At 47.0% G+C, this 27,978-nt stretch overlaps 1 protein-coding gene across 1 annotated transcript in view; it reads left to right on the forward strand.

The window, feature by feature from the left end:
• LOC147724906 (uncharacterized) overlaps window positions 1–27,978 on the forward strand; it is a 1,184,129-nt gene that overhangs the window by 1,143,740 nt on the left and 12,411 nt on the right. The window contains exon 17 of the mRNA XM_086918126.1: window positions 17,913–18,076. Within this exon, the coding sequence (XP_086774252.1) occupies window positions 17,913–18,031 (119 nt within the window). The 3' untranslated portion in view covers window positions 18,032–18,076. The remainder of the gene's footprint in view (window positions 1–17,912; window positions 18,077–27,978) is intronic.

A 27,978-nucleotide genomic window follows, 5' to 3' on the forward strand; every position in this document is an offset into this window, starting at 1 on the left:
GCACAAGTTACTTACCTACGGTAACGATATATCTGTAAGAAACAGTAGTTAGTGTTAGATTCCCTATCGCCCCACCCATCCTCCCCGCTCTGCAAACCGATATCTAGGGTTAAGGACATCCTTTCAGAGCCCTAGTACCATAGCACCAGTGTTGGTTTCTATCACGGCTCTGCGTTCCTGGTGCGGAAAGCTAGGTACAGAACTGACATCAGCGCGCGAGGGCGGCGTTTAATTACTCTGACGACGTCATTCGGGCAAGCACGATGCCGACGACGGACGCGGAGCCGCAGAGGACGCCTACCGACGCGCAAGGGTACTGCTGATGAAAACTTTCCGGATCCAGTCTGACGCCTGGGTATATTCTAAGGTAAGGAATCTAACACTAACTACTGTTTCTTACAGATATATCGTTACCGAAGGTAAGTAACTCATTATGTACTTTCGACTGGACTTGCACAGGGTCCCTGCCAACCAAGTCTCCTGTGCCAGATTGTTTTCCCTAAACTGTACCTTTTGTTTCCACAATTGCCTCCCCTTTAGCTCAGATATAAGTTTCTTGTAAAAGCATCAATCACTCGCACTCTGCCACAGCAGCCTGGGGGTTTTGGCGTTGACAAAACTTAAGAGTCGACATGGAACGCATTCCTGTGTAAATATGAGTTTCAACACGCAATTAGTAATCCCTGTACGCTTTTCTGCCAAAAGTAATTGAATGGTGTGAGCTACTTGTCTCTGTTAAAAACTGCTGTCCACCCTAGTGCACTGTTTGGTGCTCTAAAAACAATGGGGCATATTATCAAGGGGGTTTATCTCCACTTTTTTGGCTTTAAAAGCCAAGAAAGCGTAGATAAAATTATCTCCCTATTACCTAACAGTTGGTAACACCAGTTAGCGACAGCTAGTAGGAGGTAGCGACCATCTTGGGCCCCACTTTGCATGTCAGTGATATTTATCACTAATGACAGGCAAAGTGGGTGTGCCAAGATGTTAGCGACTGGAAACAGTCGCTAACATTGCTATCTCCTGGTGAACAACCGTACAACGAAACTTTTACAACGCACTACCATTACAACGCAACCATTATAACGCAAACCATTACATCGCATTGCGCTGGGTGGGCGCTCTAGGATAGGGAATAAGTTTAATTTACTATCCAACACCTTCCCTAGTGTCCACGGGGACTGTAGTTGGAATAGTAAATCAAACTTTTTACTATCCAGCACCCCAAAGCGCTATGCGTTGTAAAGGTTTGCGATGTAAAAACCACGTTGTAAAGGCATGCGTGGTAAAAGTATGCGTTGTAACATCATACATCCCTATCTCCTATTACCAACTTTTGGAGATATTCGCGCTAAGCACGAATATCTCCAAAAGCTAACAACTGTCCTGAGCAGTTCTTAGCCATGTTATCCAATGGGATGTGGATAACATGGCCAAGAGCATTAGCTCCCTAATGCATGAATATCGCTGACTTTTTAGCGATATTCATGCATTGCGGCCGATTTTTATCGCATTTGCGATAAACCTTGGTAATACCAAGGTTTATATGCGATAAAACTCGCCGCAGCTCGGCAATACTTTTTTCACGCTAACCAAGCAATAGCGATAATTATAGCTATTGCTTGGTAATATGCCCCAATGTTCCCTACCTCAACAGCCCATGGGCTAAACGTTCACCCTAAGTATGTATTTTAAACGAACTTTACATTAACTTATTTGAATTTTTAATAATATTCCAAAATACTTTGCTTTGTTTTATGTTGTTTTATGTTGTACATGTGCTTCATCATGGATGAGCATTTCTCAATTTAACATCACATTGCCTTTGATATTGCAAAGAATGTACTGTTAAATGAACATTCGAAATTCGTGATTCAATTATGTCGCAGGAGTCAGCGGTCCAGCTGCTCACTCGGCCCATAATTTAAACCACATAACAGCGTGGACACGCACCGGAATCTCAGGGTTAACAGTGATTTTATTGGCACTGTTCTTAAGTTTCTGATAGATACATCTGCCGTGTGGATTCCTCACCTTGTGAATATCCCCCTTGCGCCAGCAACGTTCGGAAAATTCTTCGTAGCACCGACTCCATATAAGGCCGACGTCGGCGTGATGACGTCAGTTCCCTTTTTGCTGTTCTGACTTGCTCTGAGTGATTATTTTTCTTTGGATTCACTTCAGGCTGGTCTTTGTTTTCTTGCCCGTACTCTGTTCCACTGCAGGATTCCTGTTTGTATGAAGAGAGTGAGCAAGAGTGTGGGTAGCCCTACTTCGGATTTTAGAGGAGGTTGCAGGAGTCAGCGGTCCAGCTGCTTACCTAGCCCATTATTTAAAACACATGGCAGCGTGGCTAGTCAAGAATATGCCTCCCAAAACAGCCTCTCTCCCCCTTTTGCAACAACTCTACTGGCTTCCTATTCACTAGAGAATCAAATTTAAAATTTGCTGTATAGCACACTGCTGGACTGTTCCCATGAGGCACAGGGTCAGACTGATTTGCATATGGCCATGTCTGAACTGGGGTGGTGTGGAGTGCAAAAAAACGATGGATTTAGGCCCAGATCTCTGTACTGGGGTGAATGTATGACATTGTTCTGCATTCTGTCCATCACCTGTGGTTTTTGTATTGCACACATAGCCTTAATGGGCAAAGGACCCAGTTACCTAGCTGATAAACGCATCCTTTACCAGCCCGGTAGGTCCTTAATCTCCTCATCACTCTCGGCTTCAGGAAATCACGCACAAGAAGTAAATCCTACTCTTATTGGGCACCCATGCTATGGAATCATCTACCATTTAAACTTCGGAGATGTTATGACATTCCAATCTTTAGGAAACTCCTGAAAACTGAACTTTTTTGCCAGTTAAACCCTTGCCAGTTCTGTTTTGTAATTGCCCATAGCGCGGAGATACCCCTTTGGGGGTTATTCGGGCACCTTATAAACTTCTAAACAAAAAATTAAATTACAATTCAATACAATTCCCACTGCATTTCTTCAAGGGCAGCTGTAAAGAAAATAACAATGTTATTACTAAGCATGTTTGGAACAGTATTCAGTTTAGAAACAACTCAAAGCTGAAGGGGAAAGAAAATTGTAGTCTCAGAGTTTTAAAGGAAAAATACCTTCACCTTGGTGTGATGCTCACTCTCATTATGTGTACCGGTGCTTGAGAAAAAGCCTATGATCTACCACTAGTTGTGACCACTGTGTAGTCTCAAAAAGTGACCCAATCAACTTCAATGTCAAAAACGAAACTCAAAACCACAAACTGTGCTTTACCAACTAAATGCTATATCCCAAAATGTGCCCTCCTTATTGAGCGTGCTACACTACATCGGCCACTTAGACCAACATGCATTGTGCTTCTTACTTCTGTCTTTAAATCCCAATATCGTTCTTGACTTCAACAACATAAGGACTGGAAACATCAAAAGAAGTCATAAGGTGCACCATAACACCTAAGCCACACCCATAGCTGCCAAGGTTTCAGTTTGCTATGTGTGACATTTTCATAATTTCAGTGTAATCATGAGTGACATTTCAAAAACTATGAGTGGCACTTTCTTGCAAGCAAAATCAAGCAATGAAGACGTGGGAAACATATAAATAACAGAAATTACACTCATTTGAACAATGAAAAACTCTAAGAAGATCATCTTAAAACTGCTGCAAAGCACCTGAAATTGAAGGGCACTAACCTAGTGCCCTTTTAACCTGATTGTACTGTTAAACAAATGTGTAATCATAATATTAAACATTAAACAATCCTTTCACAGGCAGCACTTTAGTAACAACAGTGGCAATGCACCAAGGATGACAGTGGCTCCAAGTCTACCTCACCCCCATCCAAAATGAGTTAGAGTAGTGCGGTAACGCACTAGCTGAAACTACAGTGCGGAGACAGACTACGTGATTGTAGTTTAAGGGCAGGGATGCAGCTTAGTTAATAAACATGCTCTAAATAACACCATATTTATTTTCACAACACATATGTCTTGTACTCTCAAATGAAACTGCAGACTGGTTTAAAGCATACAGGCAAGATTGGACTTCCTTTTCCTCTTTACATTGCATCAAAAATGACTCAATAATTTATGATCCGTGTATTTTTAACATTTTCATGAAAGGAATACCTTGTGATAAGAGTACAATTCTTAGATTTAAAGGTGCAAATTTCGTGGCCAGTGGTCAAATGAAGTGGGCGTGTGTTTTAGCACTCTGCTCCCGACTCCCAGATTCAGCATCTCCACAGTGCGCTCCAAACATCAAAACTGAGGGGTAAAGCTCGAATGAATACCACATATACGGATTTGTGAAGGATTGCCCACTGTTTTTCTGTAGCTGTGAAGATAAGCCCTGGAGTATTTCAGAACTTGGTACGGCAGCTGACATTTTGGGCAGGCCACGGGTGGACAGAGAGGAGATCGGCCCACATTATGTGGTCACCTAACAGGAGCTTCACTAGAGGTCAGCAGCAGGAGTCAGATGGACCGCCAAACAATGCAGTGTCCAAGTGAGAGGGCCTTGGAGGACACAAGATCTGATTGATCTCATGACCGCGTGCCAGCCGAAAAAGTACATTTTGAGCATAGCAAGACAGTGTAGCTAGGAGATGAATACTCTCATTTCAGACACTTACTTCTGCAAGGCAAGCCTCACCGCTTTTACAGGTGGGCCCGTGGTAGCTGGCCTGCTAGGACTGGAGGAGACTACCGTGATAACCAGCACAGCATGATTCTGGCACACAATCTGCCTCACAGGACTCTGATGACAGGACTCTGCTGCTGAACCACTCTGCGGGCCCGGGCTTGCGTGGTTCATATTCACCAGCCTAGCCGCTGACGCCACGGGGTTGGATCTATGAGATCAATACCGCTGTGATGGTGGTGCGAGCGACTTGCTCAGCCATTGTGCCCACAGGGGGTTCAGCAGCGGAGGCGGACCGTGACTGAGCTGCATGTCATGGGGTCACGGGCGCACAGCTGTGCAGCACTGTGTGCAGTCTCCCCGCAGTGCCCGATCATCATGCGGCGCCTCTGATCATGCCACCGCCACGCGGCCATGATGCTGCCTGTGCTGACTGACCCTGAGTGAATTTCTGTCTGTCAGCAGGTGAGGTCGATCATGCTGTGCCGGCGTCCCGTCAGTCCAACTTAATATAGTTTATTGTCTTCCTGCACAGGCAGCAGCGCACTTGACTCAGTCTCAGAAGTAAGAATGACTGAGGGATGCCGCGCAGGCCGGACGACACAGCTGCAACCCCTCCAGTCGAGTCCCTGGCCCGCCGCCGCTTTGGTAAGCGACCTCACTTCCTGTTCCAGGAGGACGTGAGGCCGGAATTTCAGGCAGCAGGGCAGATTGTCAGTAACATTGTTTCTGATGGATACCTCTGCCTGTGGATTCCTCACCTTTTGAATACCCCCTGCACCAGCATCCCGCTGGATATTCTTTCCTAGCTCTCCCTACTCTGATGAGGACGTTACAATGGACCCGCTCCGCACGCGGCACTGCCTGACATCATTGGAGCCACAAAAGGACCTCATTGACGTGCTGATGTCAGTTCCATTTTTTCAGCGCTGTCGACGCTAATGATTTTTTTAGGGCTCTCCATTTTCATCCAGAAAAACTTTGGATCTCTTTTGTTTTCAGAATGGCTACTGTGAGAAGTTGGCCTGATATGCAGTGCTCACTATTCTAGTGATCACTATGCATCAGTCCAAACGACCCTTATGGTGATTGGTTGTAAGTCAACCTTAGACCAGCTATCCTAGTAGCGTGGATACGAGCAGTCTTCGGGCTAAACTCTAGAGGGCGTGTTAAGCCAGCTGCTATACCATCACATACCCCTTGAACACCAAGTGAAAGGACACCACACAAGCGTTATGAAAATAAACAGTGTATTTATTAGAATCACAACAGCCCTGTACTCTTTATGAGGACAGGGTACTAAGCACACAACAAAACTCTTAGGAAAATACTTCTAGTGCACAATCTAAACAAATGCCCAAGGGCACGGAAAGTTTAGTGTTCTCGGGCGAACCCGATAAGGTAAGTCGGAAGCGACAGTGACTCTGGACCCTTAGATAATGAGGCTATGCGGGCACCGAAATGCCGAAGTTATCTAGCCCAGGGGCTGCGGCTGCACAAGTCTTTACAGACGTCGGGAGTCCTCGCTGACGAACCAGGAGCCGGAAGGAAGGAGTTGCTGGCCGGCGGCCAGTGGAGATATTTCGTAGAGATCCAAGCCTGGATCAGAGATGGATGACACCTGAAAGCAGAGGGGACCACTGTTGGTACAATAGGAAAGCAGTTCTAGATCCCCCATCTTGGAACATGTTGGTCTGGTTGGAGATCGGGTGTCCCACTTTCTACAAGATTGGAGACTGATCACTTCTGATTGTTGGGTCTTGAGTCTTGTAGAGAATGGGTACATCCGCCTCTTTTTGGAGTTTCCTCCTCCTTACCCTCCTCGCCAGGGTGGGTGTTCACAGGGCCATTTACTGCTTTTACAGCAGGAGGTTCTTACTTTGCTGCAAAAAAGGTGCGATAGAGGTGGTTCTGGAGCAGGAAAGGGGTCAGGGATGCTACTCCCGGTATTTCCTGATCCCCAAAAAGGACGGTCGTTTGAGACCTATCTTGGACTCAGGATTATGAACCTTTACCTAAGGCAGGAGAATTTCAGAATGTTGACCTTGGCTCAGGTTCTTCTTGCGCTGCAACAAGAAGACTGGATGGTGTTCATCGATTTGCAGGATGCGTATTTTCATCCTCCCATCCTGAAGTCGCATCGGAACTATCTCTGGTTCATGGTGGGATCGCAACACTGTCAGTTTGCAGTCCTCTCTTTCGGTCTTACTTCCGCACCTCAAGTCTTTACAAAGGTGATGGCAGTGGTAGCGGCTCATCTCAGAAGGTTAGGGGTGCCTGTTTTCCCCTACCAGGACGACTGGCTGCTCAAAGCGGAGTCTCCAGAGTTGGTTTTGCGCCACTTGTAAGTGACAACTCATTTGTTGTTCAATTTGAGTTTTTCAATCAATGTACCCAAGTCTCACCTGGTGCATTCTCAGTGCAGCCTGCTCATAGGGGCAATACTGGACACTCCCGCCTCCACAGAGGATTCTCGACATACAGGTGTTGATTCCTTTGTTTCACGATGGAGTGGTTGTTCCAGTCCTGAAGGTTCTTCCCCTGCTCGTTCTGTTCGCTTCCTGCATTCTGTTGGTCAACCATGCATGCTGGCACATGAGGGCACTCGAGTGGTGGCTCCGCTGGCAGTGGTATCAGTACAATGGAGATCTCGGGAAGAAGATCAGAATCTCCAGATAAGCTGCAGCGGGGCTGTCTTGGTGGAGTGTGCAGGGAAACCTGTCACAAGGAAAGCCCTTTCAGTCTTCTCCGCCGGTGGCCACAGTGATCACGGATGCCTCCATTTTAGGGTGTGGTGTGATCTGGGGGATCTGGAGGTCAAAGGTCAAAGGTCTTTGGTCTCCAGAGGAAAGGTTGCTTCATATCAACCTGTGAGAATTGCAGGTGATACGTTTGGCACTGAATGCCTTCCTTCCTTCCCTTCGCGGTCAGTTGGTTCAGATCCTAACAGACATCACTACTGCAATGTGGTACATCAACAAACAGGGAGGCGTAGGGTCGTATCGTCTCTGCCGAGAGACTCTGCGACTCTGGTCCTGGGCTAATGGCCAACGGATTTGTGTCTTTGCAAACCATCTGGCCAGTGTGTTAAATGTTCGTGTGGACAGTCTCAGTCGACGTTACTCTGCTGATAACGAGTGGCAGCTTCATCCGGAGGTGGTCCATTGCATCTTTCAGATGTGGGGGTCTCCGAGGTTGGACTGTTTGCTACTCAGGAGAACACGCACTGCCCGTTGTTCTGCAGTCTCAGTGTCCGATGCAGCGAGAGTTTTAGGATGTGTTTCAGATAGATTGGAGCTCCCACCTCCTTTACGCGTTTACTCCCATACCCTTGATTCCTTGGGTTCTGAGCAAGGTTTGCCAAGACCGGGCCCAAGTTATATTGATTGCCCCGGATTGGCCAAGAAGGGTGCGGTACACAGACCTACTTCACCTCTCATCACATTCTCCACTCCGTCTCCTTCTCAGGGCAGACCTCCTCTCACAGTCGCTGGGGCAGGTTCTACACCCCCACGTCCAGAGCATGCACCTTCATGCCTGGAGATTGAACGGGGCAACCTGAGTTCTTTCTCTCCCCTGCCAGATGTAGTGGATGTTATTTTATCATCCAGCAGACACTCCACTAAATATGTTTATTCTTTCCGTTGGTCCAGATTTGTAAATTGGTGCGGAGAGAGAGATATTGCTCCTTTTAAGGCCCGTTTGTCCAAAATTTTGGAGTTCTCACTTTCTTTGGCACAGCAAGGTTGTGCTGTAGCTACTGTCAAAGACTATTTATCGGCTTTGTCAGCCTTTATATGTTTGCTGGATCAGCCATCTTTATTTATGTCCCCCATTGTCATAAGGTTCATTAAGGGCCTTACAAATATGTTCCCTCCCACTCCTTTCATTATGCCACAGTGGGATTTGAATCTAATCCTTACCTTTTTAATGGGTTCTCCATTCGAGCCTCTTTATTCTTGCCCATTGAGGCTTCTTTCTTGTTAAACAGTTTTCTTGATTGCCATTACCTCAGCTAGGTTGGTAAGTGAGCTTCAGGCTCTTAGCTCCAAACCTCCTTTCCTAACCATTCATGTGGATAAGTTGGTTCTAAGGACAAGGGCTGCTTTCCTTCCAAAGGTGGTAACCCCTTTTCTCATGGGACAATCTATTACTTTGCCCACTTTCTATCCTCCCCCTCATCCTTCGAACGAGGAAGAGAGACTGCATTGGTTGGACCCTAAAAGAGCTATCAGCTTTTATTGGATCGGACTAGTGATCTAAGACGGGACGATCAGCTCTTTGTGGGCTAAGTTGGAAAAATAAAATGCAAGGCAGTGCACACGAGGACGCTTTCCAAGTGGATTATCTCGTGCATCAAGATTTGCTATGACGCCCTGGCCAAGAAAGACCCACCAGAAGGTATAAGAGCTCATTCTACCAGAGCTAAGTCTACTTCTTTTGCTTTGGCTGGAGGTGTCCCTATACTTGATATATGTATAAGCAGCAACTTGGGCCTCTCTCCACACCTTTGCAAAGCATTATTACTTGGATTCTGAGGTTAGGAGGGATGGCCATTTTGCTCGCTCTGTTTACTGGATTTTTTGGTTTAGTCAGGTGAACACCCTCGTCCGGGACAGGTATGGCTTTGGGAATCTATTCAAAAACTGCCAAAAGGCAGAAGTATCCATCTTAAGAACAAGTTACTTTCCTTCGGTAACGCTTTTTCTGTTGGATACAATATCTGCAGGTGGATTCCTCACGCTCCCACCCACCTCCCCATTGTCCACCTGTGTCTACCAAAAAAAAAAAGTTTGGTTTTAATTATGTTTATATCTAAATGATGAGAAATGCTGTGCTCTTGCTATTTCTCTTTATCTTTATTGATTATGCTATTTTGATTTGACATACGTATATATATATTTGAGATGTCATGTATGTATTTGAAAATGTGTTGGTCCTCCCGGTTGCCTTGGTGGCATGGAAAAAATGGGTGGAGCTGACGTCAGCACACCGACGAGGTCCTTTTGTGGCTCCAATGACGTCACGCGGTGCCGCCTGCGGAGCCGGTCCATTGTGATGTCCTCATCTGCGTGGGGAGAGCTAGGAAAGAATTTCCCTCGGAATGCTGGCGCAGGGGGTATTCAAAAGGTGAGGAATTCACAGGCAGATATTGTTTCCACCAGGAAAAGTGTTACTGAAAGTAAGTAACTTGTTCAGCAAGCACTGAGTCTGAGAGAGGCAGAGCAGATCTTTATCTGTTGAGCTGCTGCTGCCAGCATTGAGTGAAGTTTGTTGCAGCCCAGGGCGCAGACACAGCTGTCAGCACCAGCATGCGCTAGCACCTGGCGTTAAATGAGCAGCCATGCTGTCAGTGGCAAAAATGTGTGACAATGCATTTCTGTGCAGTGATGGGCATCACAACACTGAAATGCATTAGCATCACGCCTGATGCGTGATACTTGGCTGGCCTGCACATCTATTCCAGGCAAGCTGAACGTGTGAGTACTCATCACAGTAGTTAGATCCAGAGGTGTGAACTCTTCTTCTCTGTGTGTCACCCCTCGTTGCTGCTATGAACCAATAATTCCTGGGAATAACAAGATTAAAATAATGTCCCTTCTGGTCTGTATAAGGTCAGAGACCCGCAATCAGCACTTAACCCGATTACCTCCGACAGAACGTCCGTCTTTACAACGCAATCCAACTTACTGCGCAAAAAAACAATGTACTCCTAAACTCGTAAATCCTGGTTAAAAGTCCTGGAAGTTTGGCATGTGGTAAAACTGACGCTCGAAAAAAGACTAATACACGAAAAAAGACTGTCTCAAGGCAAATCCACCCACTGTTAACCTTCTCCTTACCAACTCATCATGAATTCTTCAAACCTGAATAAATTCACTAATTTACTGACGAGACTCAAAACCCAACTTCAAATAAAAAAAATTAAATTGATAAAAAGTAAAGGGAAAAACACGTAGTGGTCATGATAATGTACAAAGAGCAATGTTACATAAAAGCAAGATTGCATAATATTGGGCAGTAATAATAGTTCCCACTGTTGCACAATTTCCTTGGCTTTTTCGTGCAGTGTCTCAACACATTTGTTTGCAGGAAAACAAGAACCTGAACCTGACAGGGGGCGTGGCCTGACGCCAATGGAATGAGCAGCTCATCTCGGAGCTCCTCGAAGCGACCCCCATCCAGCGACTTCCTGACCCCACCACAGAGCTGTGGGGGGCTTCAATTAGTGGCTGATCACTGCTGAAGAGGGTACAAGTGACCACAAGGTGCTTATCTCTCTCTGTAGCCCTGAATTCATCTCATCAAATCAACTAGATTGTCGCCCCGGGTCTCAAGATGGGAGAGCCCGGGAGACCCTACAGTCTGATGGCGGAGAGCAAAGACGGGACTAGAATAAGACCCAACACTGACCTGATCCAATGGTGCAGCGCAGTGCCGGGGCAGAGAGGCTATCTGAACCGGCTTCACCTCAGCGCAAGAGGGGAGGAGAGCTGCGGAACTGAACCTGCCTGGCCAAACAGTGTGACGCTACTTCTGAGGCAGGTGACCAGGAGAGGTCACCTGGGCCAGCCTTGGCCTAATGAAGATTGAGCGTGGCAACAGATAAGAGCCCTGGGCTGCTGCGGGCCGAACCGATATGCCTACGGACTTGTGAAGGCCCGAGGAGTGGCGCACAGCCTGCTGTCGACTACCGGGGTCATGCACTGGTGCCAGATAGTTCTCGGTGCCCGGACCTAAGAACAAGCGAGGATCGGAAGCCAGTGTCGGTCCTACTCTAGAGAGCTGACCACGCACTGCTGGCCCTCAAGTAGGTAGGAGCACAGAGAGCAGACCATGAGGGGCAGCTTGCAGAGCACAGGCTGATTGCAGTGTGAGGAGGGGAGATCCCTGCCCTGACAGAAGACCCAAGACTGTAACACCCAGAGGAGGCCCCGCTTGCACTTTCCCCAGCAGGGAACGAGAACGGTATAATTGAGGAACTGCGAGCGGGGCCCCCGTCTGTACGAGGAGGAAAATAGAGCCTTCCGATCTGTAAAACTGGACGAGGCACCTGCTCAGCTGCTGACCTTGGGGAGGGGAACTGAGCTGTTGACTACCTACAGAACCAGGCCACCATCTAGCGAGGTGATTGGAGATGGTCTGATCAAGAAACTGGGGGGTTGGCAGAGCTGCACCCATACCGCAATGGATGGGCTGCTATCAAACTCTAAACTAATTAACGGAGCAGGAATAACCCCCCCTCTGTGGGAACAGAACTAGTGTTTGGCCAAGAGTGGGCCTTCGTTGATGTACTGCACAACCCGGCTGTGAAGTGCGTAGCCTACCTTACTGTTGCTCTGAAAGAGGGGCAGATCGGAGACCTGGGCTACCCCTGATCTGTGGGAGTCGGAGAATAGGAGAGAAAAATGAACAAGGTGAAATGTCATTCTTGCCAGCTAAGAGGTCACGGGGTGGGCCTGTTCTATAAAAGGAACAGACAGATATTCGGGCTCCACAATTGACCGGCAATTACAAGAGCAGACCTGAAGAAGACCTGGTGGGCGGCACGAGTAGTGGTGGGAAACAACATCGCACATGGGAAGCAGAGCAGGCCCTACCTCAAAGGGCATGGCACCCTGCATTGCCTATAAGCAACCCCCCCACCCCCCTACTACTACATGTCTAGCCTCTAGGACATTGGGCAGACCTAGTCCCTAGGAAGTATTAGCAGACTAAGGGACAGGCGCTCAATGTGACAGACTCCAACCAGAGTAGTTACCTGAAGCTAAACCATCAGAAACAATGGGCAAGCCTTCCAAATAAAAAGACTTAGACCAATCTGAGACAGCGACTCTTGCGACATTAGAAACAACAACGCCAACAGCCGCGGAGCCTGGCATTGCACCCATGCTCTAAGATATACTTTAGGCTATCATGGCCTCCAGAAAGGCCCTGGAACTCAAAATTGATACAGTCGGCACAGATCTCAACCTGCTGAAAGATGACCATAGAGAGCTGGCGGAGAAGGTGACCAGCAACGAGCGCGCATTAGTGGATCTCTCCCCAGGTATGGCCACAATGATGAAGCACCTGCAGGCTGCAGAAGCTAAGGTGGGGACACTTGAGACACACGCAGTAGATGCTGAAAACTGCTCCTGCAGAAATAACATTCGGATCACAGGCCTCCCGGAGACAATCAAAGGAGAAATTGCAGTGCAATACCTGGTGCAGTGGTTGGGCACCATTCGGCCTCCGAGGGCCTCTCGGCTTTCTTCGCCCCATGCAAGAGGGCATTGAGTCCCAGCCAGACCTCCACCACCTGGAGCTTCTCCCCGGCCCATGATTGCACGGCTCCTGCATTATAGGGAGCGGCACTCCATCCTAGCCATGGAACCTAAGAAAGGGGAGCTGAAGGTATGTAATGTAACGGTGCAGGTCTTCCTGGACTTCTCAAAGGAGGTCCAATGGCAGAGGGCATCCCACCAGAAGGTTAAAAAGAAATTACAACAGATGGATCTTCAGTGCTCCATGCATTTCCCGGCAAAGCTGGGAGGGGTGTCTCCAGACTGGGTGCGGTTCTTTCTGGCCCCGCAAGAAGGATGGAACTGGCTAGAATTCCAGGGTGAACCTAGACCCAGCATGGATTGTCCAGCACAGTAGCACCCGCACAGGAATCTCAGACGTGCACGTTACCGGCAGCAAGTAACACTCTTGTCTCAGGCTGCGGTTTGACTGGGACGGCAAAGAGGGATGGAAGTAGTAGCCCAATTAAGCAGGGGACAGCCAGAGCAGGATACATCAGAGCAGGACTCTGAGTCGGGATCAGAAACTCATACCTCTAGGACATCAACATTGGAGATGCCTAAGATCATACCACGTACTTCGGATGATATAATCGAAATCATGTATCCTCCTGCAGGCTTATTGATTGAGCTAATCTGCAGTCCAGGGCGCTACTGCCCTTCTATCCACAGTGTCTGGGATGATATTTGGATAAGTACTTTAATGGAAGGCTCATCAGTAATTCCCAATTATGCTGGATCGGGGCTTAGCTGCCTGGGGAAGAAGCATGATGCCCCCCTACATCGCAGAGTGCTGTAGAGGCTTTCTTTCTGAATGTTACTGAACACTAATATGATTTGGGCGAGTGGCCTGTTGCTGCTGGCCCTGAGGACCGCGAGTTGGGGCTCTTGCCAAATGCCATTACAGTTGGGGTTTAGTGAGTCGCACAGAAGATACACATGAAGCAGGTGGGGACACAATGGGAGGGGTAAGCAGGATCACAGCTATAGAATGAGGGGGGCTTTACTTCACACAGACATCGCGCATGCCTAATCACCTAAGATATAAATGTATGACAGGGAACGTCAGGGGAATGCATACCATGGCGAAAAGGTACAAAGTGTTTCTTTACCTACGTAGAAGGGTAACACACATCATGCTCCTGCAAGAGATGCACCACACCACTAAAAAGGCCAGGCACTAAAAAAATGATGGCAAGGCCAAGTGTACTTTAATGCATATGCCAGAGGAACACTTATAGGGATAAAAGCAGGGGTCCGATTCCAACTCACAGATACCATGATCTATACTGAGGGTAGGTATGTGGCCATAGAAGGATGATCAGATGGCATCACGGTAACACTGGTGAGCATATATGATCCCAATACAGACAAGGGTACCTTTTTTGACCATCTGTCTTGGCGCCTGGCTACCTTGCCTAACAATATCAACACTCATAAGGGGCGATTTTAATTGCGTCTTTAACACCATACTGGATTGCTCTCACCCGCGCTGAGGGATTCCCAGACGACCCACATGGCAAAAGTATTTTCTGACTCGCAGCCGCAATGGGACCTGGCAGACTCCTGGAGAAGCCTGCATCAGCTGGGATGAGATTACTCCATTCTTTCAAGTCTTCGTGACCTACACGTCCGCTTAGACGTATTTCTCTCTACCCCTGATGTCTATAACTTAACTAAAGAGATTGAATACCTGTCCCGCACCATTTCGGACTAAGGGGAAGGTTTCGCTAGAGGTGGAGAGGCAGAGGGTGCTTTTGTGGGCTATGGCAGGGCCTCCTCCTGAGTGGTTGGGGCGGTCCTTCCTCTCGATCTTGTTGCCATCCAGGATGGCTGTGTTGATGTAGGGGCGGAGGCGGCATTGGTCCAGGTCTCTGTGAAGAAGATGACGTCTGGCGAGAGAGAGTCAAGTAGGTTCCAGATTTCCTCTGCGTGCTTGTATACGGAGCACACTTTTAGGAGGTTGCAGCTGAGGGTGTCATTGGTGCAGGTGTTGGTGATGTTGAGGGTCGGGTGGTGGTGATGGTGAAGGTCCGGTGGCAGTGACGGCAGGAGAACAGGCTGTGGGTGGGGTTTGGTGAGGCCTGTTGGCAGTCTGTGTGTCTTCCTATCCTAACTTTGTCCACAGTTCCTCCTGTGGGAATCATATTGCTTGGTTATCTTTTCTAAGGTAAGGATCCTGCTGCTAGATTTCCTTATCAGATAGACAAGTTACTTACCTTCTGTAAAACCGTATCTGTTATAGACATAATCTAGCTGTAGATTCCTTACGGACTCACCCATCCTTACTGCACTGAAGACAGGGTTTGCAGGTCACGGCTGATCCTTTCCCGGACCCTAGTTCTATATACACCACTGTCAGTGCATTTTCTAGGTCTGTGTTCCTGGCATGGAAAGTTGTGAAAAGTAACTGACGTCAGCCAACTTAGGGGTCGCCTATTTAAGTCATGCGGATGTCACTTCTGGCTCTTACGAATCCGATGTCACGTGAAGCCGATCAATGCCATCTACAGGCGCAAAAGGGACGGCTCTAATAAAAGTCTCAGAATTCAGTCTGATGCCAGGGATATTCTAATGTAAGGAATCTGTGGCTTGATTAAGTCTCTACCACATAAGGTGTTACTGAAGGTAAGTAACTTGTCCATTTGTGTCACATGTACTTACGGGCCTTTCTGAAGTAAGGCAAAGATGCTACACTAAATACGACTTTCGAAGAAGTGCTCTGGCGACCTGCATCTGGGTGGGATTATTTAGTGCTCATGATTTCAGTGGGGATTTCCTGAAGAGAACTTGGATTACAGGTAAGAAACCATTCCTTTCATGTCCTGTAAGTGATAGTAATGTCTGATTGGCCATGCACTGTATGGGAAAGTTGTAGGGGGAGAAAGAGGAGCACTGACACGTTGGTCACAACCATGGGTATTACACTTTTGCATTTGTAGGTCTATACTTGCTCTAGTCACAAAATTGAGGAACCACAAAATGGCTCCAAACAATGCACACATTGGCTTAAACCATGGTAGGAAGACAGGCTTGGGAGTAGAGAGTGGGCATTTACTGGAGTGTGCATTTTCAGGTGTCTGGCTGTTATGTTAAAATAAATTTGTAAAGCGCAAATACACCTAGGAGCTTTCTTGGCGCTACAATGTCTTCAGAACTCAAGTTCAAGTGCATATATTAGAAGGCCTGGCAAAATAGCCAGGTTTTGAGACAGCTTCTGAATTTAAGAAGAGTGTGACAAAAGCATATGTCAGAAGGGAGAGAGTTCCAGAACATGGGTGCCAGGACAGCAAACCTGGCCCCACCAATGCACTTTAATCTGTAGAAAGGCAGAGATAGCAACAGTTTGTGGGCTGAACGAAGGTTACGGGAGGGAGCATACTTGCGGATCATATTATTCACAAATTTAGGACTTTTCCTCTTAAGGGCCTTATAAATGAGGCATCCAACCTTAAAGGCGCAACGCTGGATTATATGTAGCAAGTGAAGTTGTTTCAGGAGTGGGGTAATGTGGAAATGTCTGGGGTGATGAGTAATCAAGTGAGCCGCCTGGTTCTGAACCATTTGTAAACATTTGGAAAGATAAAGGGGAATGCCATGGTAAAGAGAATTAGCATAATCAACATGGGACATGACCATAGCAAGAATCACCTGGTTTCGAGCTTCATAGGTGAAGAACCTGCAGATCTTTGTTATTTTCCTGAGTTGGAAAAAGCAGGTAGAGATCACTGAGCCGATCTGAGCCTTCATCGTGAGGTCCTGGCTGATGATGACCCCTAAGCTTTTGGCCGTGGATGAAGGCAAGGGCAGGGAGTGAGTGTTAAGATATATGACAGAAAGTTTTCGAGCGCTGTTCGGCTCCAGAGTCTGGGCGGGGGTAGCTGAGTGAGAAGAAACTAATTCAGGGAATGAGGTTCTAAGCTGCAAGATCCCCTGAGATTGTAAAGTAGAATATGTCAGGGTATCAGGGACAGCAGACAGTGTGTGCAGTGCCAAAAGTTGCATAGTGCTGTAATGGATAGGAATTTGGGCATGGTGACAGGCCCCAGGCTCCGTACAATCGCGGACGGGCACAGACGGGCTTGCCTTTGGCGCGCCTTCGGTGCGCCACCGGCGCGCCCACTGCGTGCGTCTGCTGCGCTTCCACGATGTAATCAGCATGAAATAGCTGCTAGCAGCCTAAACTCCGCCCCGCCTGCACTGTGATTGGCTGAGGGAATCGGCTGGCAGTAGCAGGTCCTGCCTCGCTCGTGAGTCAGCAGGTTGCAGGAGATTTTACCCCAAGGTGAGTTGATTCCCAGACACAAATGTTATAAGATAGTAAATTTTGAAAAGAGCACAACACAGAATTTAGCAAACGATCTTGGCGGTCATAAAACAAAGTAACATTTCCCGCGCTGAGAACAGCAAAGATATAGCCGTCAGCAGCCTAAACTCTGCCCCGCCTGCACTGTGATTGGCGGAGGGAATCAGCTGTCAGTAGCAGGTCCTGCCTCGCTCGTGAGTCAGCAGGTTGCAGGAGATTTTACCCCAAGGTGAGTTGATTCCCAGACACAAATGTTATAAGATAGTAAATTTTGAAAAGAGCACAACACAGAATTTAGCAAACGATCTTGGCGGTCATAAAACAAAGTAACACTGAGAACGGCAAAGATATAGCCGCCAGCAGCCTAAACTCCACCCCACCTGCACTGTTATTGGCTGAGGGAATCAGCTGTCAGTAGCAGGTCCTGCCTCGCTCGTGAGTCAGCGAGTTGCAGGAGATTTTACCCCACAGTGAGTTGATTCCCAGACACAAATGTTATAAGATAGTACATTTTAAAAAGAGCACAACACAGAATTTAGCAATCGATCTTGGCTGTCTATCAAGAAATGAGTATGTCCGTTAGTGCTTGGAATGCAAATGCCAATATCTGTTATATAACATTGTGAAACTACCTTCAGAACATCCTTTCTTTTTATTTTGATTTCTAAGGTGTTGTAGCTACTGCCCGGTGTGTTAAGACCTGTACAGCCCAATATGGTCCTGTTGTGTACACTTTATGCTGCACTACCTCCCTGTGTAACAAACCATCAAAGCTATCCATCAAATAAACTGCAAGGAGTCTGCGCCCCCCTGCTCAGAGCAGCACATTTAAGGTAAGCAAATGGTTGGCCAATATCACATTTGAATGAAGGGCTAAGTAACATGCTTGCCTGGTAATTATTTCTGTGACAATGTGATTAGGATTATCAGGAATATGAGAACAATTTCGGGAAGAAAGATTGGAAAAGTATATATGTGAGGTGGGTGGATCAAATGTTATGATGGTCTCTGTGGTAGGTATAGGATTACTCAGTCAGTTAAACTGCATTCTGGTTCCTGATTTGATATAACTTTCTGTTTCCCCTGTCAAAGAGTGTTGACAGTAGAAGAGCCAAGAAATCCAAGTGAGGTTAATATTTTGCTACGAAGAAACATGTGTACATTTTGTGAGACCCTATCAGAGCAACAATTTTACTGTTGTTTAGGGTAATCTTTCAACATTAGAAGTCTGTTAGTCGTACTGCAAAATAGATATATTTTTCTGAAAGATGCTTTTTTACCTTGAAAATCTTCCCATACCCCGGACTGGATCCAAAAACTCGACTTTTTCTGCTCTATGGATTTCTTATGATTTTTGTTAGTGTGTAATGATTTTGCTTCAAATGAGAACAGGAATCAATCCATGCAGTGTGTGTTGAAAACAAATTTCTGTGAAGGGCCTGCATGATTTCTAATCACGGTGCCTTAGGCCTAAGCATGGCTTCAGGTCCTGGGACAGATGTTTCCTGATGCAACCAAAGGTCATCAGGCAACAAGAAGCTAATCTCTGCAGAATTCAGGAAGCAAGGCAGTTCTCAATTGAGGTCCCCTCCATTACACCATAAAGTAGATAAAACTGAAATCAAGTTGCAAAAGAAGCATAAGAAGCACAACTGAATCTCATCAATATCCAGATTGCCAGACTCTTCAGTGGTACAGGTTCCAGATCAGGAATTATCCTCAGAAAGACTTTATCCTGTATTCAAGACACACTTATACCACAAAAGCTTTGGGTCACGCTGACTAGGCTTGCCTCCTCTTCGTATGCCTAGGCAGCACTACTTCTGTAGAATGGAGAACATTTTTTAATCAGATTCAGGCTCCATTAACGACCTACAACATGTTCTACATGATGAGGATGACAATGGAGAGGCAGATAATTTGCTCCCTCCTCATTATACACATATCTTCCTTCATATAGACCTGCAAAATGCCAGTGGCTTGGATTTCTCTCCAGAGACCTTTAAAGGGCCTCTTTTGCGGTAGTGTTTGTCAGGGCTACAGAAGTCCTTGAATTACCACTTTCTGATGAGGTGAATAAGGCTAACCTTCTTACTAGGATTTCACAATCTGGGCCATTTGCTTCTGAGCCCTTGTTGCTTTTCAGTGAAGCACTGACTGACCCATCCTTGAAGGGTTGATAGTTCTCCTGATACAGGAATTAATTCACCACTTGGACCACCAACAGACAAGAGTGCATCATTTGTAGTGGTAGTTTGACGAGGAGCCATGGTCTTGTACCTTGAGACGTCGAATAAGACTAATGTCCTTATGGAAGTCCTACAGCTTGGACCAGCACCTGGTCATAGCTCTGATATTCACCGATGAACAGGCAGGTGGACAGATGTTAGATCGGAACCTGGCGATCCTGGATTTTCTTACTAAACAACCTACTCTGGAGAGTCTGGCTGTTCAGGCTTCAGCCAGTAAGGGCATCCTTGAAGCTTGGTTGAAACTATTCTTGGATCCAACAGCGAGTCATCACACTGCAGGTTTTCAGAGACCATTACAAGTTAACCCTAGGTTTCTAGGCAACTCCTCAGGATAAGTGTTCTACCAGCTTGGGATTGTGTTCCTTGAATGCAGTTTGCTTCCTGGGTTGTAACACACACATGCCCTTTGGGATAGGGTTCAGAGGTGTTTCCAAGCCGGCCAGAGGATATGTGCAATGCACTGGTTCACACTGTACAAAATAGCAAAATGCGGCAAAGTGTGTTCTGCCTTCTGGATTGGACACTACAGATTCTGTTACCCAAACAATAGGCACTGATTTCACTATCTGGATACATGCTTGGATTGGCTCCACTGGCTTCTCTGGGGATGTGCTGGTCTCTTTGATGGACATACGCGTTGATGGATCACAGCTTTTTGGTGTGACAGCAAATGCAGCCTTACATAGGTTTTCAGTCAGTAAAGCTATTATCTATTCACTGAGGATACTATCTCCCACTTGCCAGTTCTATTAGCAGTACAGAAAATTCAGAGGATACTCATGAGGTCTTGCATATTTCCAGCAACAATTCTCTGAGCCTGTGCAGCAACCCATACAGCCGTTTCATGGTGGCAGGAGCAAGGGTAATGTTTAAGGATGAAGTCAATAGTAACAGCACTCTTCAGCCTCCTGATCTTCAGGCACCGCTTTTGATTCTCTATAGTTCACCTTTAAGCCATCTGTCGAAGCCAGTAGGCATCATACTCTAGCACTGTATGCACTCCAGCAGTGCTTGCATGAAGCACCGACTGGTTCTTCATCATGTCATTCAGATTTTCTAGTTTGGCTATTTTGCCAGTCCTTCTGTTTGTCAGGTTTGTATGCCATTCCATTTATAGAAATTCCTTCCCTAGTCACTATTCTGTCTAAAGAAGTGCTAAACCCGCTTTCTAAGGGGTGATTAAAGTCTTGCTAAAAGTGCTGTTGTTGCTTACCAAAGAGGCAATCAAACATACAAAGTGGAGAGAGGGCTAGGTTGCTACAGATGGTATTTTCTGGCTACCAATAAAGAAGAGAGGCTGAGATGCATTGTGAAATTCCAGTTATTGATAGATTTCCTCTAAAAGGAGACATTTTAAAAAATGACACTCAGGTTCTGGTAGCTTTGCCCTATGAGATCTGTATTGTGTACCTAGACCTTCATGGTACGTGCTTTCATGTGCCTGTCCTGCAGTATTCCTGGAGGTCCGTCTGATTTGGGAAGGATTCAGACCACTTCCAGTTAACTGTATCGCCGTTCAGCCTTATTAGCCTTTCAGGTTTTACAAAGCTCATGTCACTGGTTGCAACATTTATTTACAGGTTGGGGATAAACATTTTACTTCCCCTCAGCAATTGGCTGCTGAAGATGGGTTTACCTCAGCTAGTTTAAGAAAAACCTACAGGCCTAAGTGCCATTAATATCCACCCTGGAGTTCTTCAACAAGTTACAAAGCCACCTCTGGCCTGTGCAGAGAATTTCCTTTATCTGTATCGTTCTAGACGTGTTCATCCTGAAGAACTTTCTGGCTCCACGTGCAGACTGGGACTTTCAGGTTATGAACCTGAATTTACAGACAAAAGCTGGAGTTCTGTTCTTGATAGTTTTGAGGCTTCTTGGGCTCGTGGCATCATGCACCCTTCTCTGCTGTTGCACAGTGTCCATTCGCACATGCTGGCCCTTCAGCTGAATCTGCAGCTGCAGTAGGCCGGCACTCATCAAACCTTTTGGACAAGATGCAGTGCTGCTCAGGACCTTTGATAGAGGATGATGTATAGAAATCTCATGGAGGCTAGCTGTTTTCCTTGACCCCTCAAGATCTCACAGTAGTGTCAATTCTGAAAGATACATCTACCTGTGGATTCCTCACCTTGTGAATATCCCCGTGCGTCAGCAACGTTCGGAAATTTTTTTGTAGCACGCCGGCGTGGCCGACGTCATAGGAGCATGGCATCACGTCTGACGTCACCGACTCCTTATTAGGCCTACGTCAGCTTGATGACATCAGATCCCTTTTTTCCGCGTCCTCGACGCTAACGGTTTCTGGCATCTTCTGTGATTCAGATAGTAACTTGTTGCTATTTTGTGTTACTGTTTCTCTGTCGAGTGTCTGCTCTTCGTCGAGGATGTCGTCGAGGAATACGGGGTTCAAACAGTGCAGATCATGTGCCAAGATGATGTCTATTACCGATCCGCACGACGATTAGTTGTGGTGTCTTGGATCAGACCATGATGTCAAGAGCTGCCAATCCTGCTTCAAGATGAATCCAAAGGCTCTACGAGAATGAGAGGCGAAACTTCTGCTGGCCAAGGTGAAAGGAAAAGAAGCTGGAAGGTCTTTGAGGTCAACATCTAGACGTTCGAGGTCAAAGCAGAAGTTGCGATTGAAGTCGAGGTCGAGATCGACTTCGAGGTCGCGGTCGGGAGTGAGGTCGAGGTCCAGATCGAAGTCGGCTTCGTGTCATGCTTCGGGCTCCTCGAAGAAGAAGCACAAGAGGAGGAAGCATAGCTCAAGACATCACTCTGGCAAAGAGTCTTCGGACTCGAAGAGGAAGTCTTCTTCTGGTAAACATCACAAGGACTTCATGTCACCTTCTCCTGAGCAATCTCGTGAGGGTTCCCTGGATCCGGAGCAAGAACCGAATCCGGATTCGCGTCATTCTTTGGCGCATGAAGAAGACAAGGAGATTCCTCAGGCATCTACTCAGGTGGAAAACCCAGAGGACCAAGAGGGCCAGGAAAGAACCGATGCTGGAGCAGCCTCGTTCGGAGCAGCCGATGGGTTCGTACCCTCCATTTCCGGGTCCTGGACAGGACCCCTCGCATTTCCTTAACGCCATGTTTGGCGTTAATACAAGGGCAATTTACCCCACTGGTGCACTGGCTGGTCCCATGGGTCCGTTGTCTTTTAACTTGGGTGTACCTCAAACTTACGCTCCGGCACCTTTTATGCCTTTTATGCCGACGCCTTATACACCATGGATCGGTACGGCGCCGCCGAGGTCCTCGACTCCACACATGGCTTCGCCGGCTCCGGAGCGACTTTGAGAACTGGATCGAGGTACGACGCCGGTTCAAGATTCTCGTCCTCCAGCTGTCCCGGCTCCTTGTTCGACGCTGGCTCCAGCTCCGTCGGAGTCGTCACCAGATCTGACGACTTCGATTCATCTGGAGTGGTCGAGGCGCAGAGCTCAACGCCTCATGGAGGAAAAGGAGTACGAAGATCCTGAAGTAGAGGAAGGAGAGCTTCTGGATCAAGGGGACTGTTATGAGGACCTACATAGTGCTAGTGACCTGGAACTCTCCCCTGAGTGGGGTTTGCCATCAGTTTCTGATGCACCACATAAGGACGTGGCACCCTACCATATATCATTAAGAAGGCTGCGGAGCTGCTTAATCTGACTTTACCTACCGTTGAGTTCAAGCCTAACATCCTCACGGAGGTTTTGCATTCGCCTTCCTCTATTATAGAGCCTACACTCCCATTCACTGTGGCTTTGACTGAGCCAATAATAGAGGTCTGGAAGAGACCATTGACTGCTCCTGCGGTGTCCAGGTCGGTGGCAAGACGTTATAGGGTGGCACCTGGTTACCCTGAGTTTCTGTCTTCGCATCCTTCACCGGAAAGTCTGGTTGTGCAGGCCGCTTGTTCCAACAGGTCTGCAGGTTCTTTTCCAGAGGTGCCAGCAGATAAAGACTCTAAAATATTGGACCAGTCTGCAAATAGGATTTTCTCCTCGGGTAGCATGGCTCTTAAATCTACCAATGATACTTGCCTACTGGGGAGGTATATTCATGCTTTGATGGACTCTGTGAAACAGCTGTCAACTAAGCTTCCGGAGTAAGATCGAAAGAACTTCAATGAAGTAGTCTCTAATACTCAGGCAGCGGCCCGCCAGGTTATTCAGAGTGGCATGGACACAACGGACTCTGTGGCCAGGATAATGGGCTCTACTGTTGCCACGAGAAGAGACGCATGGCTTAAGTGATCTGAATTTTCAGCAGATGTACAGTCTACTCTAATGGACTTGCCATTTGACGGAACTGGCCTCTTTGGAAAAAAAGCGGATGTAACATTGGAGAGGTTCAAAGATAGCCGGGCGACGGCAAGATCTTTGAGCCGGCAGGCTAGAGGCTCTACCACCAGGAAGTTTAGGGATTTTGGTAGATCCACTTTTTGTCCCTATAAACTAGGCCAGCAGCAGCAGCAGCAGCAGCAACAGCACAACCCATCGTATAAGTCTTACAGAGGTAGACAAAAGAGTCGTGCTCGTGGATGCCAAGCCTCCTCCTCCTCTACTTTCCCTTCTAACAATCATCCCCCAACCGCAGCAGCAAAGCAGCCCTAGATCCGCCATTCCGGATCATGCGGGTCCAGTAGGAGGTCGGCTTACTCATTTTCTACGGGATTAGGAATCGGTTACATCAGATCTTTGGGTTCTCAATCTCGTAGAAAATGGGTATGCACTTCCTTTTCAGGAGTTCCCTCCCAATTACCCTCCTTGCCAAGGTTATTGTTTGGAGGACCACCTGCTTCTCCAGCAAGAAGAAGTCCTGGCACTGTTCAGAAAAGGTGCAATAGAGGTGGTTCCAGAGGAGGAAAGGGGTCAGGGCTGCTACTCCCGGTATTTCCTGATCCCCAAGAAGGATGGCAGGTTACGTCCAATCCTGGACCTCAGGATTTTGAACCTCTATCTCAAACAGGAGACGTTCAAAATGCTCACACTTGCAAAGGTTTTTCAAGCGCTGATGGAAGAAGACTGGATGGTGTCGATCGACTTGCAAGATGCTTCATGTTTATTTATTTGTTTGATTAATTAAAATCTTACAAAATGGATATAAAATGTTTTTTTACAATACTTAAATATTGATGCATCCCTTATATTCAAATACTCATAAAACAATAAAAAGTACTCTGACCCATTAAAACTATTCCATTAATCATCTTGAGAGTAGTTACACAAAATTCAAACACAAGCGCCCAACTTATTCTTGGCCAATATAAGAAATTTCACAAATGCTGAATTAATTGCTAGGTCTTCAGGATCTAAGCTTGCCATGAGAGCCTGTCTACAGGTCCTTATACCACATTCATTAAATAGTTTCTTAAGTACAGCTTTTCTTTCGACTTCCAGGTTCAGGCAAAGGCACATTAGGTGTATGATGTTTTCTTGACCCGATTTACAAAGCGAACACGCCCCGAATTCTTCAGGTCTTTTCCATGGTGCCAAATGACATGAGCCTGGAAAGATACCAAACCTAGCATTCATAAAGATTTGTTCATTTTTTTTGGTCCATGATGTTTCCAAATAGGTTTGGATCTTCTTTTTCTTAAAACCATTTACTATTGGCCACGCTTGGTGTCTTTTAGGGAAATTATCTTTGTCCTTTATCAAAGAAAGATAGTCCGTGACTTGCAGGATGCGTATTTTCACATCCCCATTCTAAAGTCGCACAGAAAGTTTCTCCGTTTTACGGTGGGATCGCAACACTACCAGTTTGCGGTCTTTCCGTTTGGGCTTACTACTGCGCCTCGAGTTTTCGCCAAGGTGATGGCTGTGGTGGCTGCACATCTCAGAAGGTTGGGGATTCCAGTATTCCCGTACCTGAACGATTGGCTGATCAAAGCGGAATCTCCAGAGACTGTGCTCCGTCATCTGCAGGAGACAACTCAGTTGTTACACAGGTTGGGTTTTTCAATAAATGTACCCAAATCTCACTTGGTGCCCTCAGAGCGCAACCTGTTCATAGGTGCGGTACTGGACACAACTGTGTGTCGTGCATTCCCTCCTCCTCAAAGGATTTGTGACATACAGGAAATGATTCCCTTGTTTTGCAACCGAGCGGTCGTTCCAGTCCTGAAGGTTCTTCGCCTGCTCGGTCTGATGGCTACTTGCAATCTATTGGTCAACCATGCACGCTAGCACATGAGGGCACTCCAGTGGTGCCTCCGCAGGCAGTGGTATCGGCACAACGGAGATCTCAGGGAGTCAGTAAGGATCTCCAGAGAAACTGCGGCGGATCTGTCTTGGTGGAGCGTGGAAGGCAATCTGTCTCAAGGGAAGCCTTTTCAACTACCTCCTCCGGTAGCCACGGTGATAACAGATGCATCCACCCTAGGGTGGGGTGCTCATCTGGGGGATCTGGAGGTCAAGGGTCTTTGGTCTCCAGAGGAAAGGTTGCTTCACATCAACCTTCTAGAATTGCGGGCAATACGTCTGGCGCTCAAGGCCTTCCTCCCTTCCCTTTGCGGTCAGTCAGTTCAAGTCCTGACGGACAATACGACCGCGATGTGGTATATCAACAAACAGGGAGGAGTGGGGTCGTGGTGTCTCTGCAGAGAGGCTCTGCGACTCTGGTCCTGGGTTCAGGACCATCAGATTTGTCTGATGGCAAATCACCTGGCCGAAGTTCCAAACGTACGTGCAGACAGTCTCAGTCAGCGGTTCTCAGCTGATCACGAGTGGAGCCTCCATCCAGAGGTAGTTCGCTACATCTTTCGGATGTGGGGAACTCCTCGGGTGGATCTGTTCGCCACTCACGAGAATGCTCATTGCCCGTGATTCTGCAGTCTCCAGTATCCGATGCAGGAATCTTTGGGGGACGCGTTTCAGTTGAGTTGGGACACAAGACTCTTTTATTCGTTTCCTCCCATACCCTTGATTCCTTGGGTTCTGAGGAAGATTCCCCAAGACCGGACCCAAGTCATATTAGTCGCCTGGATTGGCGAAGAAGGGTGTGGTACACAGATCTTCGCCACCTCTCCTCGTACCCGCCGGTCCGTCTCCCTCTCAGGGCAGATCTCCTCTCTCAGATGGAGGGGCAGGTTCTACACCCCCACCTCCAGACCTTACACCATAATGCCTGGAGATGGAACAGGGCAACCCGAATTCTTTTTCTCTCCCACATGATGTTGTGGATGTCATTCTGTCGGCTAGGCGTGACTCCACTAAGTCAATCTATTCTTACAGATGGTCTAAATTTGCTTCTTGGTGTGGAGAGAAGTCCATTGACCCTTTGAAGGCTCGTTTGTCTGACATATTACAGTTTGCTCTTTTCCTTGCTCAGCAAGGGTTTGCTGTAGCTACGGTCAAGGGTTATATTTCGGCTTTGTCCGCATTTCTTTGTCTGCCGGATCAGCCGTCCTTGTTTAAATCTCCTGTTGTTTTAAGATTTTTAAAGGGTCTTATAAATAAATTTCCTCCTACTCCCTTTATTGTACCTCAATGGGACTTGAACCTTGTTCTTACTTTCTTAATGGGTTCACCTTTTGAACCTTTACACAAGTTTCCCTTGAGGCTGTTGTCTTTTAAGACGGTCTTTCTGGTAGCAATTACCTCGGTAAGGAGGGTAAGTGAGCTTCAAGCTCTTAGTTCAAAGCCCCCTTTCTTGACCATTCATGCTGAACGAATGATTCTTAGGACTAGGGCTGCTTTTCTGCCTAAGGTGGTAACTCCCTTCCATCTGGGGCAGTTCATTACCCTTCCTACCTTCTATCCTCCCCCTCACCCTTCCAAGGAGGAGGAGAGACTTCATCGTCTGGACCCTAAGAGGGTGGTGAGCTTTTATCTTGACAGGACAAAAGACTATCGAGTGGATAACCAGCTCTTTGTTGGGTTTGTTGGCAGCAGAAAAGGAAGAGCTGTGCAGAAGCGTACACATTTAAGATGGATTATGCTATACATCAAGATCTGCTACTCCCTAGCGGGTAAGGAGCCTCCAGAAGGTATAAGAGCTCACTCTACTAGAGCAAAGTCTTCAACATCTGCTTTGTCTAAGGGTGTGCCTGTAGAGGACATTTGTAGAGCGGCAACTTGGGCCTCCCCTCACATTTTCGCGAAGCATTACTGCTTGGATTCCGAAATGAGGAGGGACACTTTGCGCGTTCTGTCCTACAGGATTTTCTGGTATAGGAGAGTGGACACCCTCCTCCGGGAGTGGGGACTGCTGTGGGACTCTATTAACAAGGTGAGGAATACACTGGCAGATATATCCATCAGAAGAACACGTTACTTACCTTCGGTAACGCTTTTTCTGGTGGATACAGTATCTGCCTGTGGATTCCTCACTGACCCACCCGCCTCCCCGTTGTCCACTCTTCTATATCTAAGTTTATGGCAATGTTTAAATGTATATATATATATATATATATATATATATATATATATATATATATATATATATATATATATATATATATTTTGTATGTATATTGTGTTTTTCAT

Source organism: Lissotriton vulgaris, chromosome 4_1 (genome assembly GCF_964263255.1).
Source record: "Lissotriton vulgaris chromosome 4_1, aLisVul1.2, whole genome shotgun sequence".
In the NCBI taxonomy this organism is placed as follows: Eukaryota; Metazoa; Chordata; class Amphibia; order Caudata; family Salamandridae; genus Lissotriton; species Lissotriton vulgaris.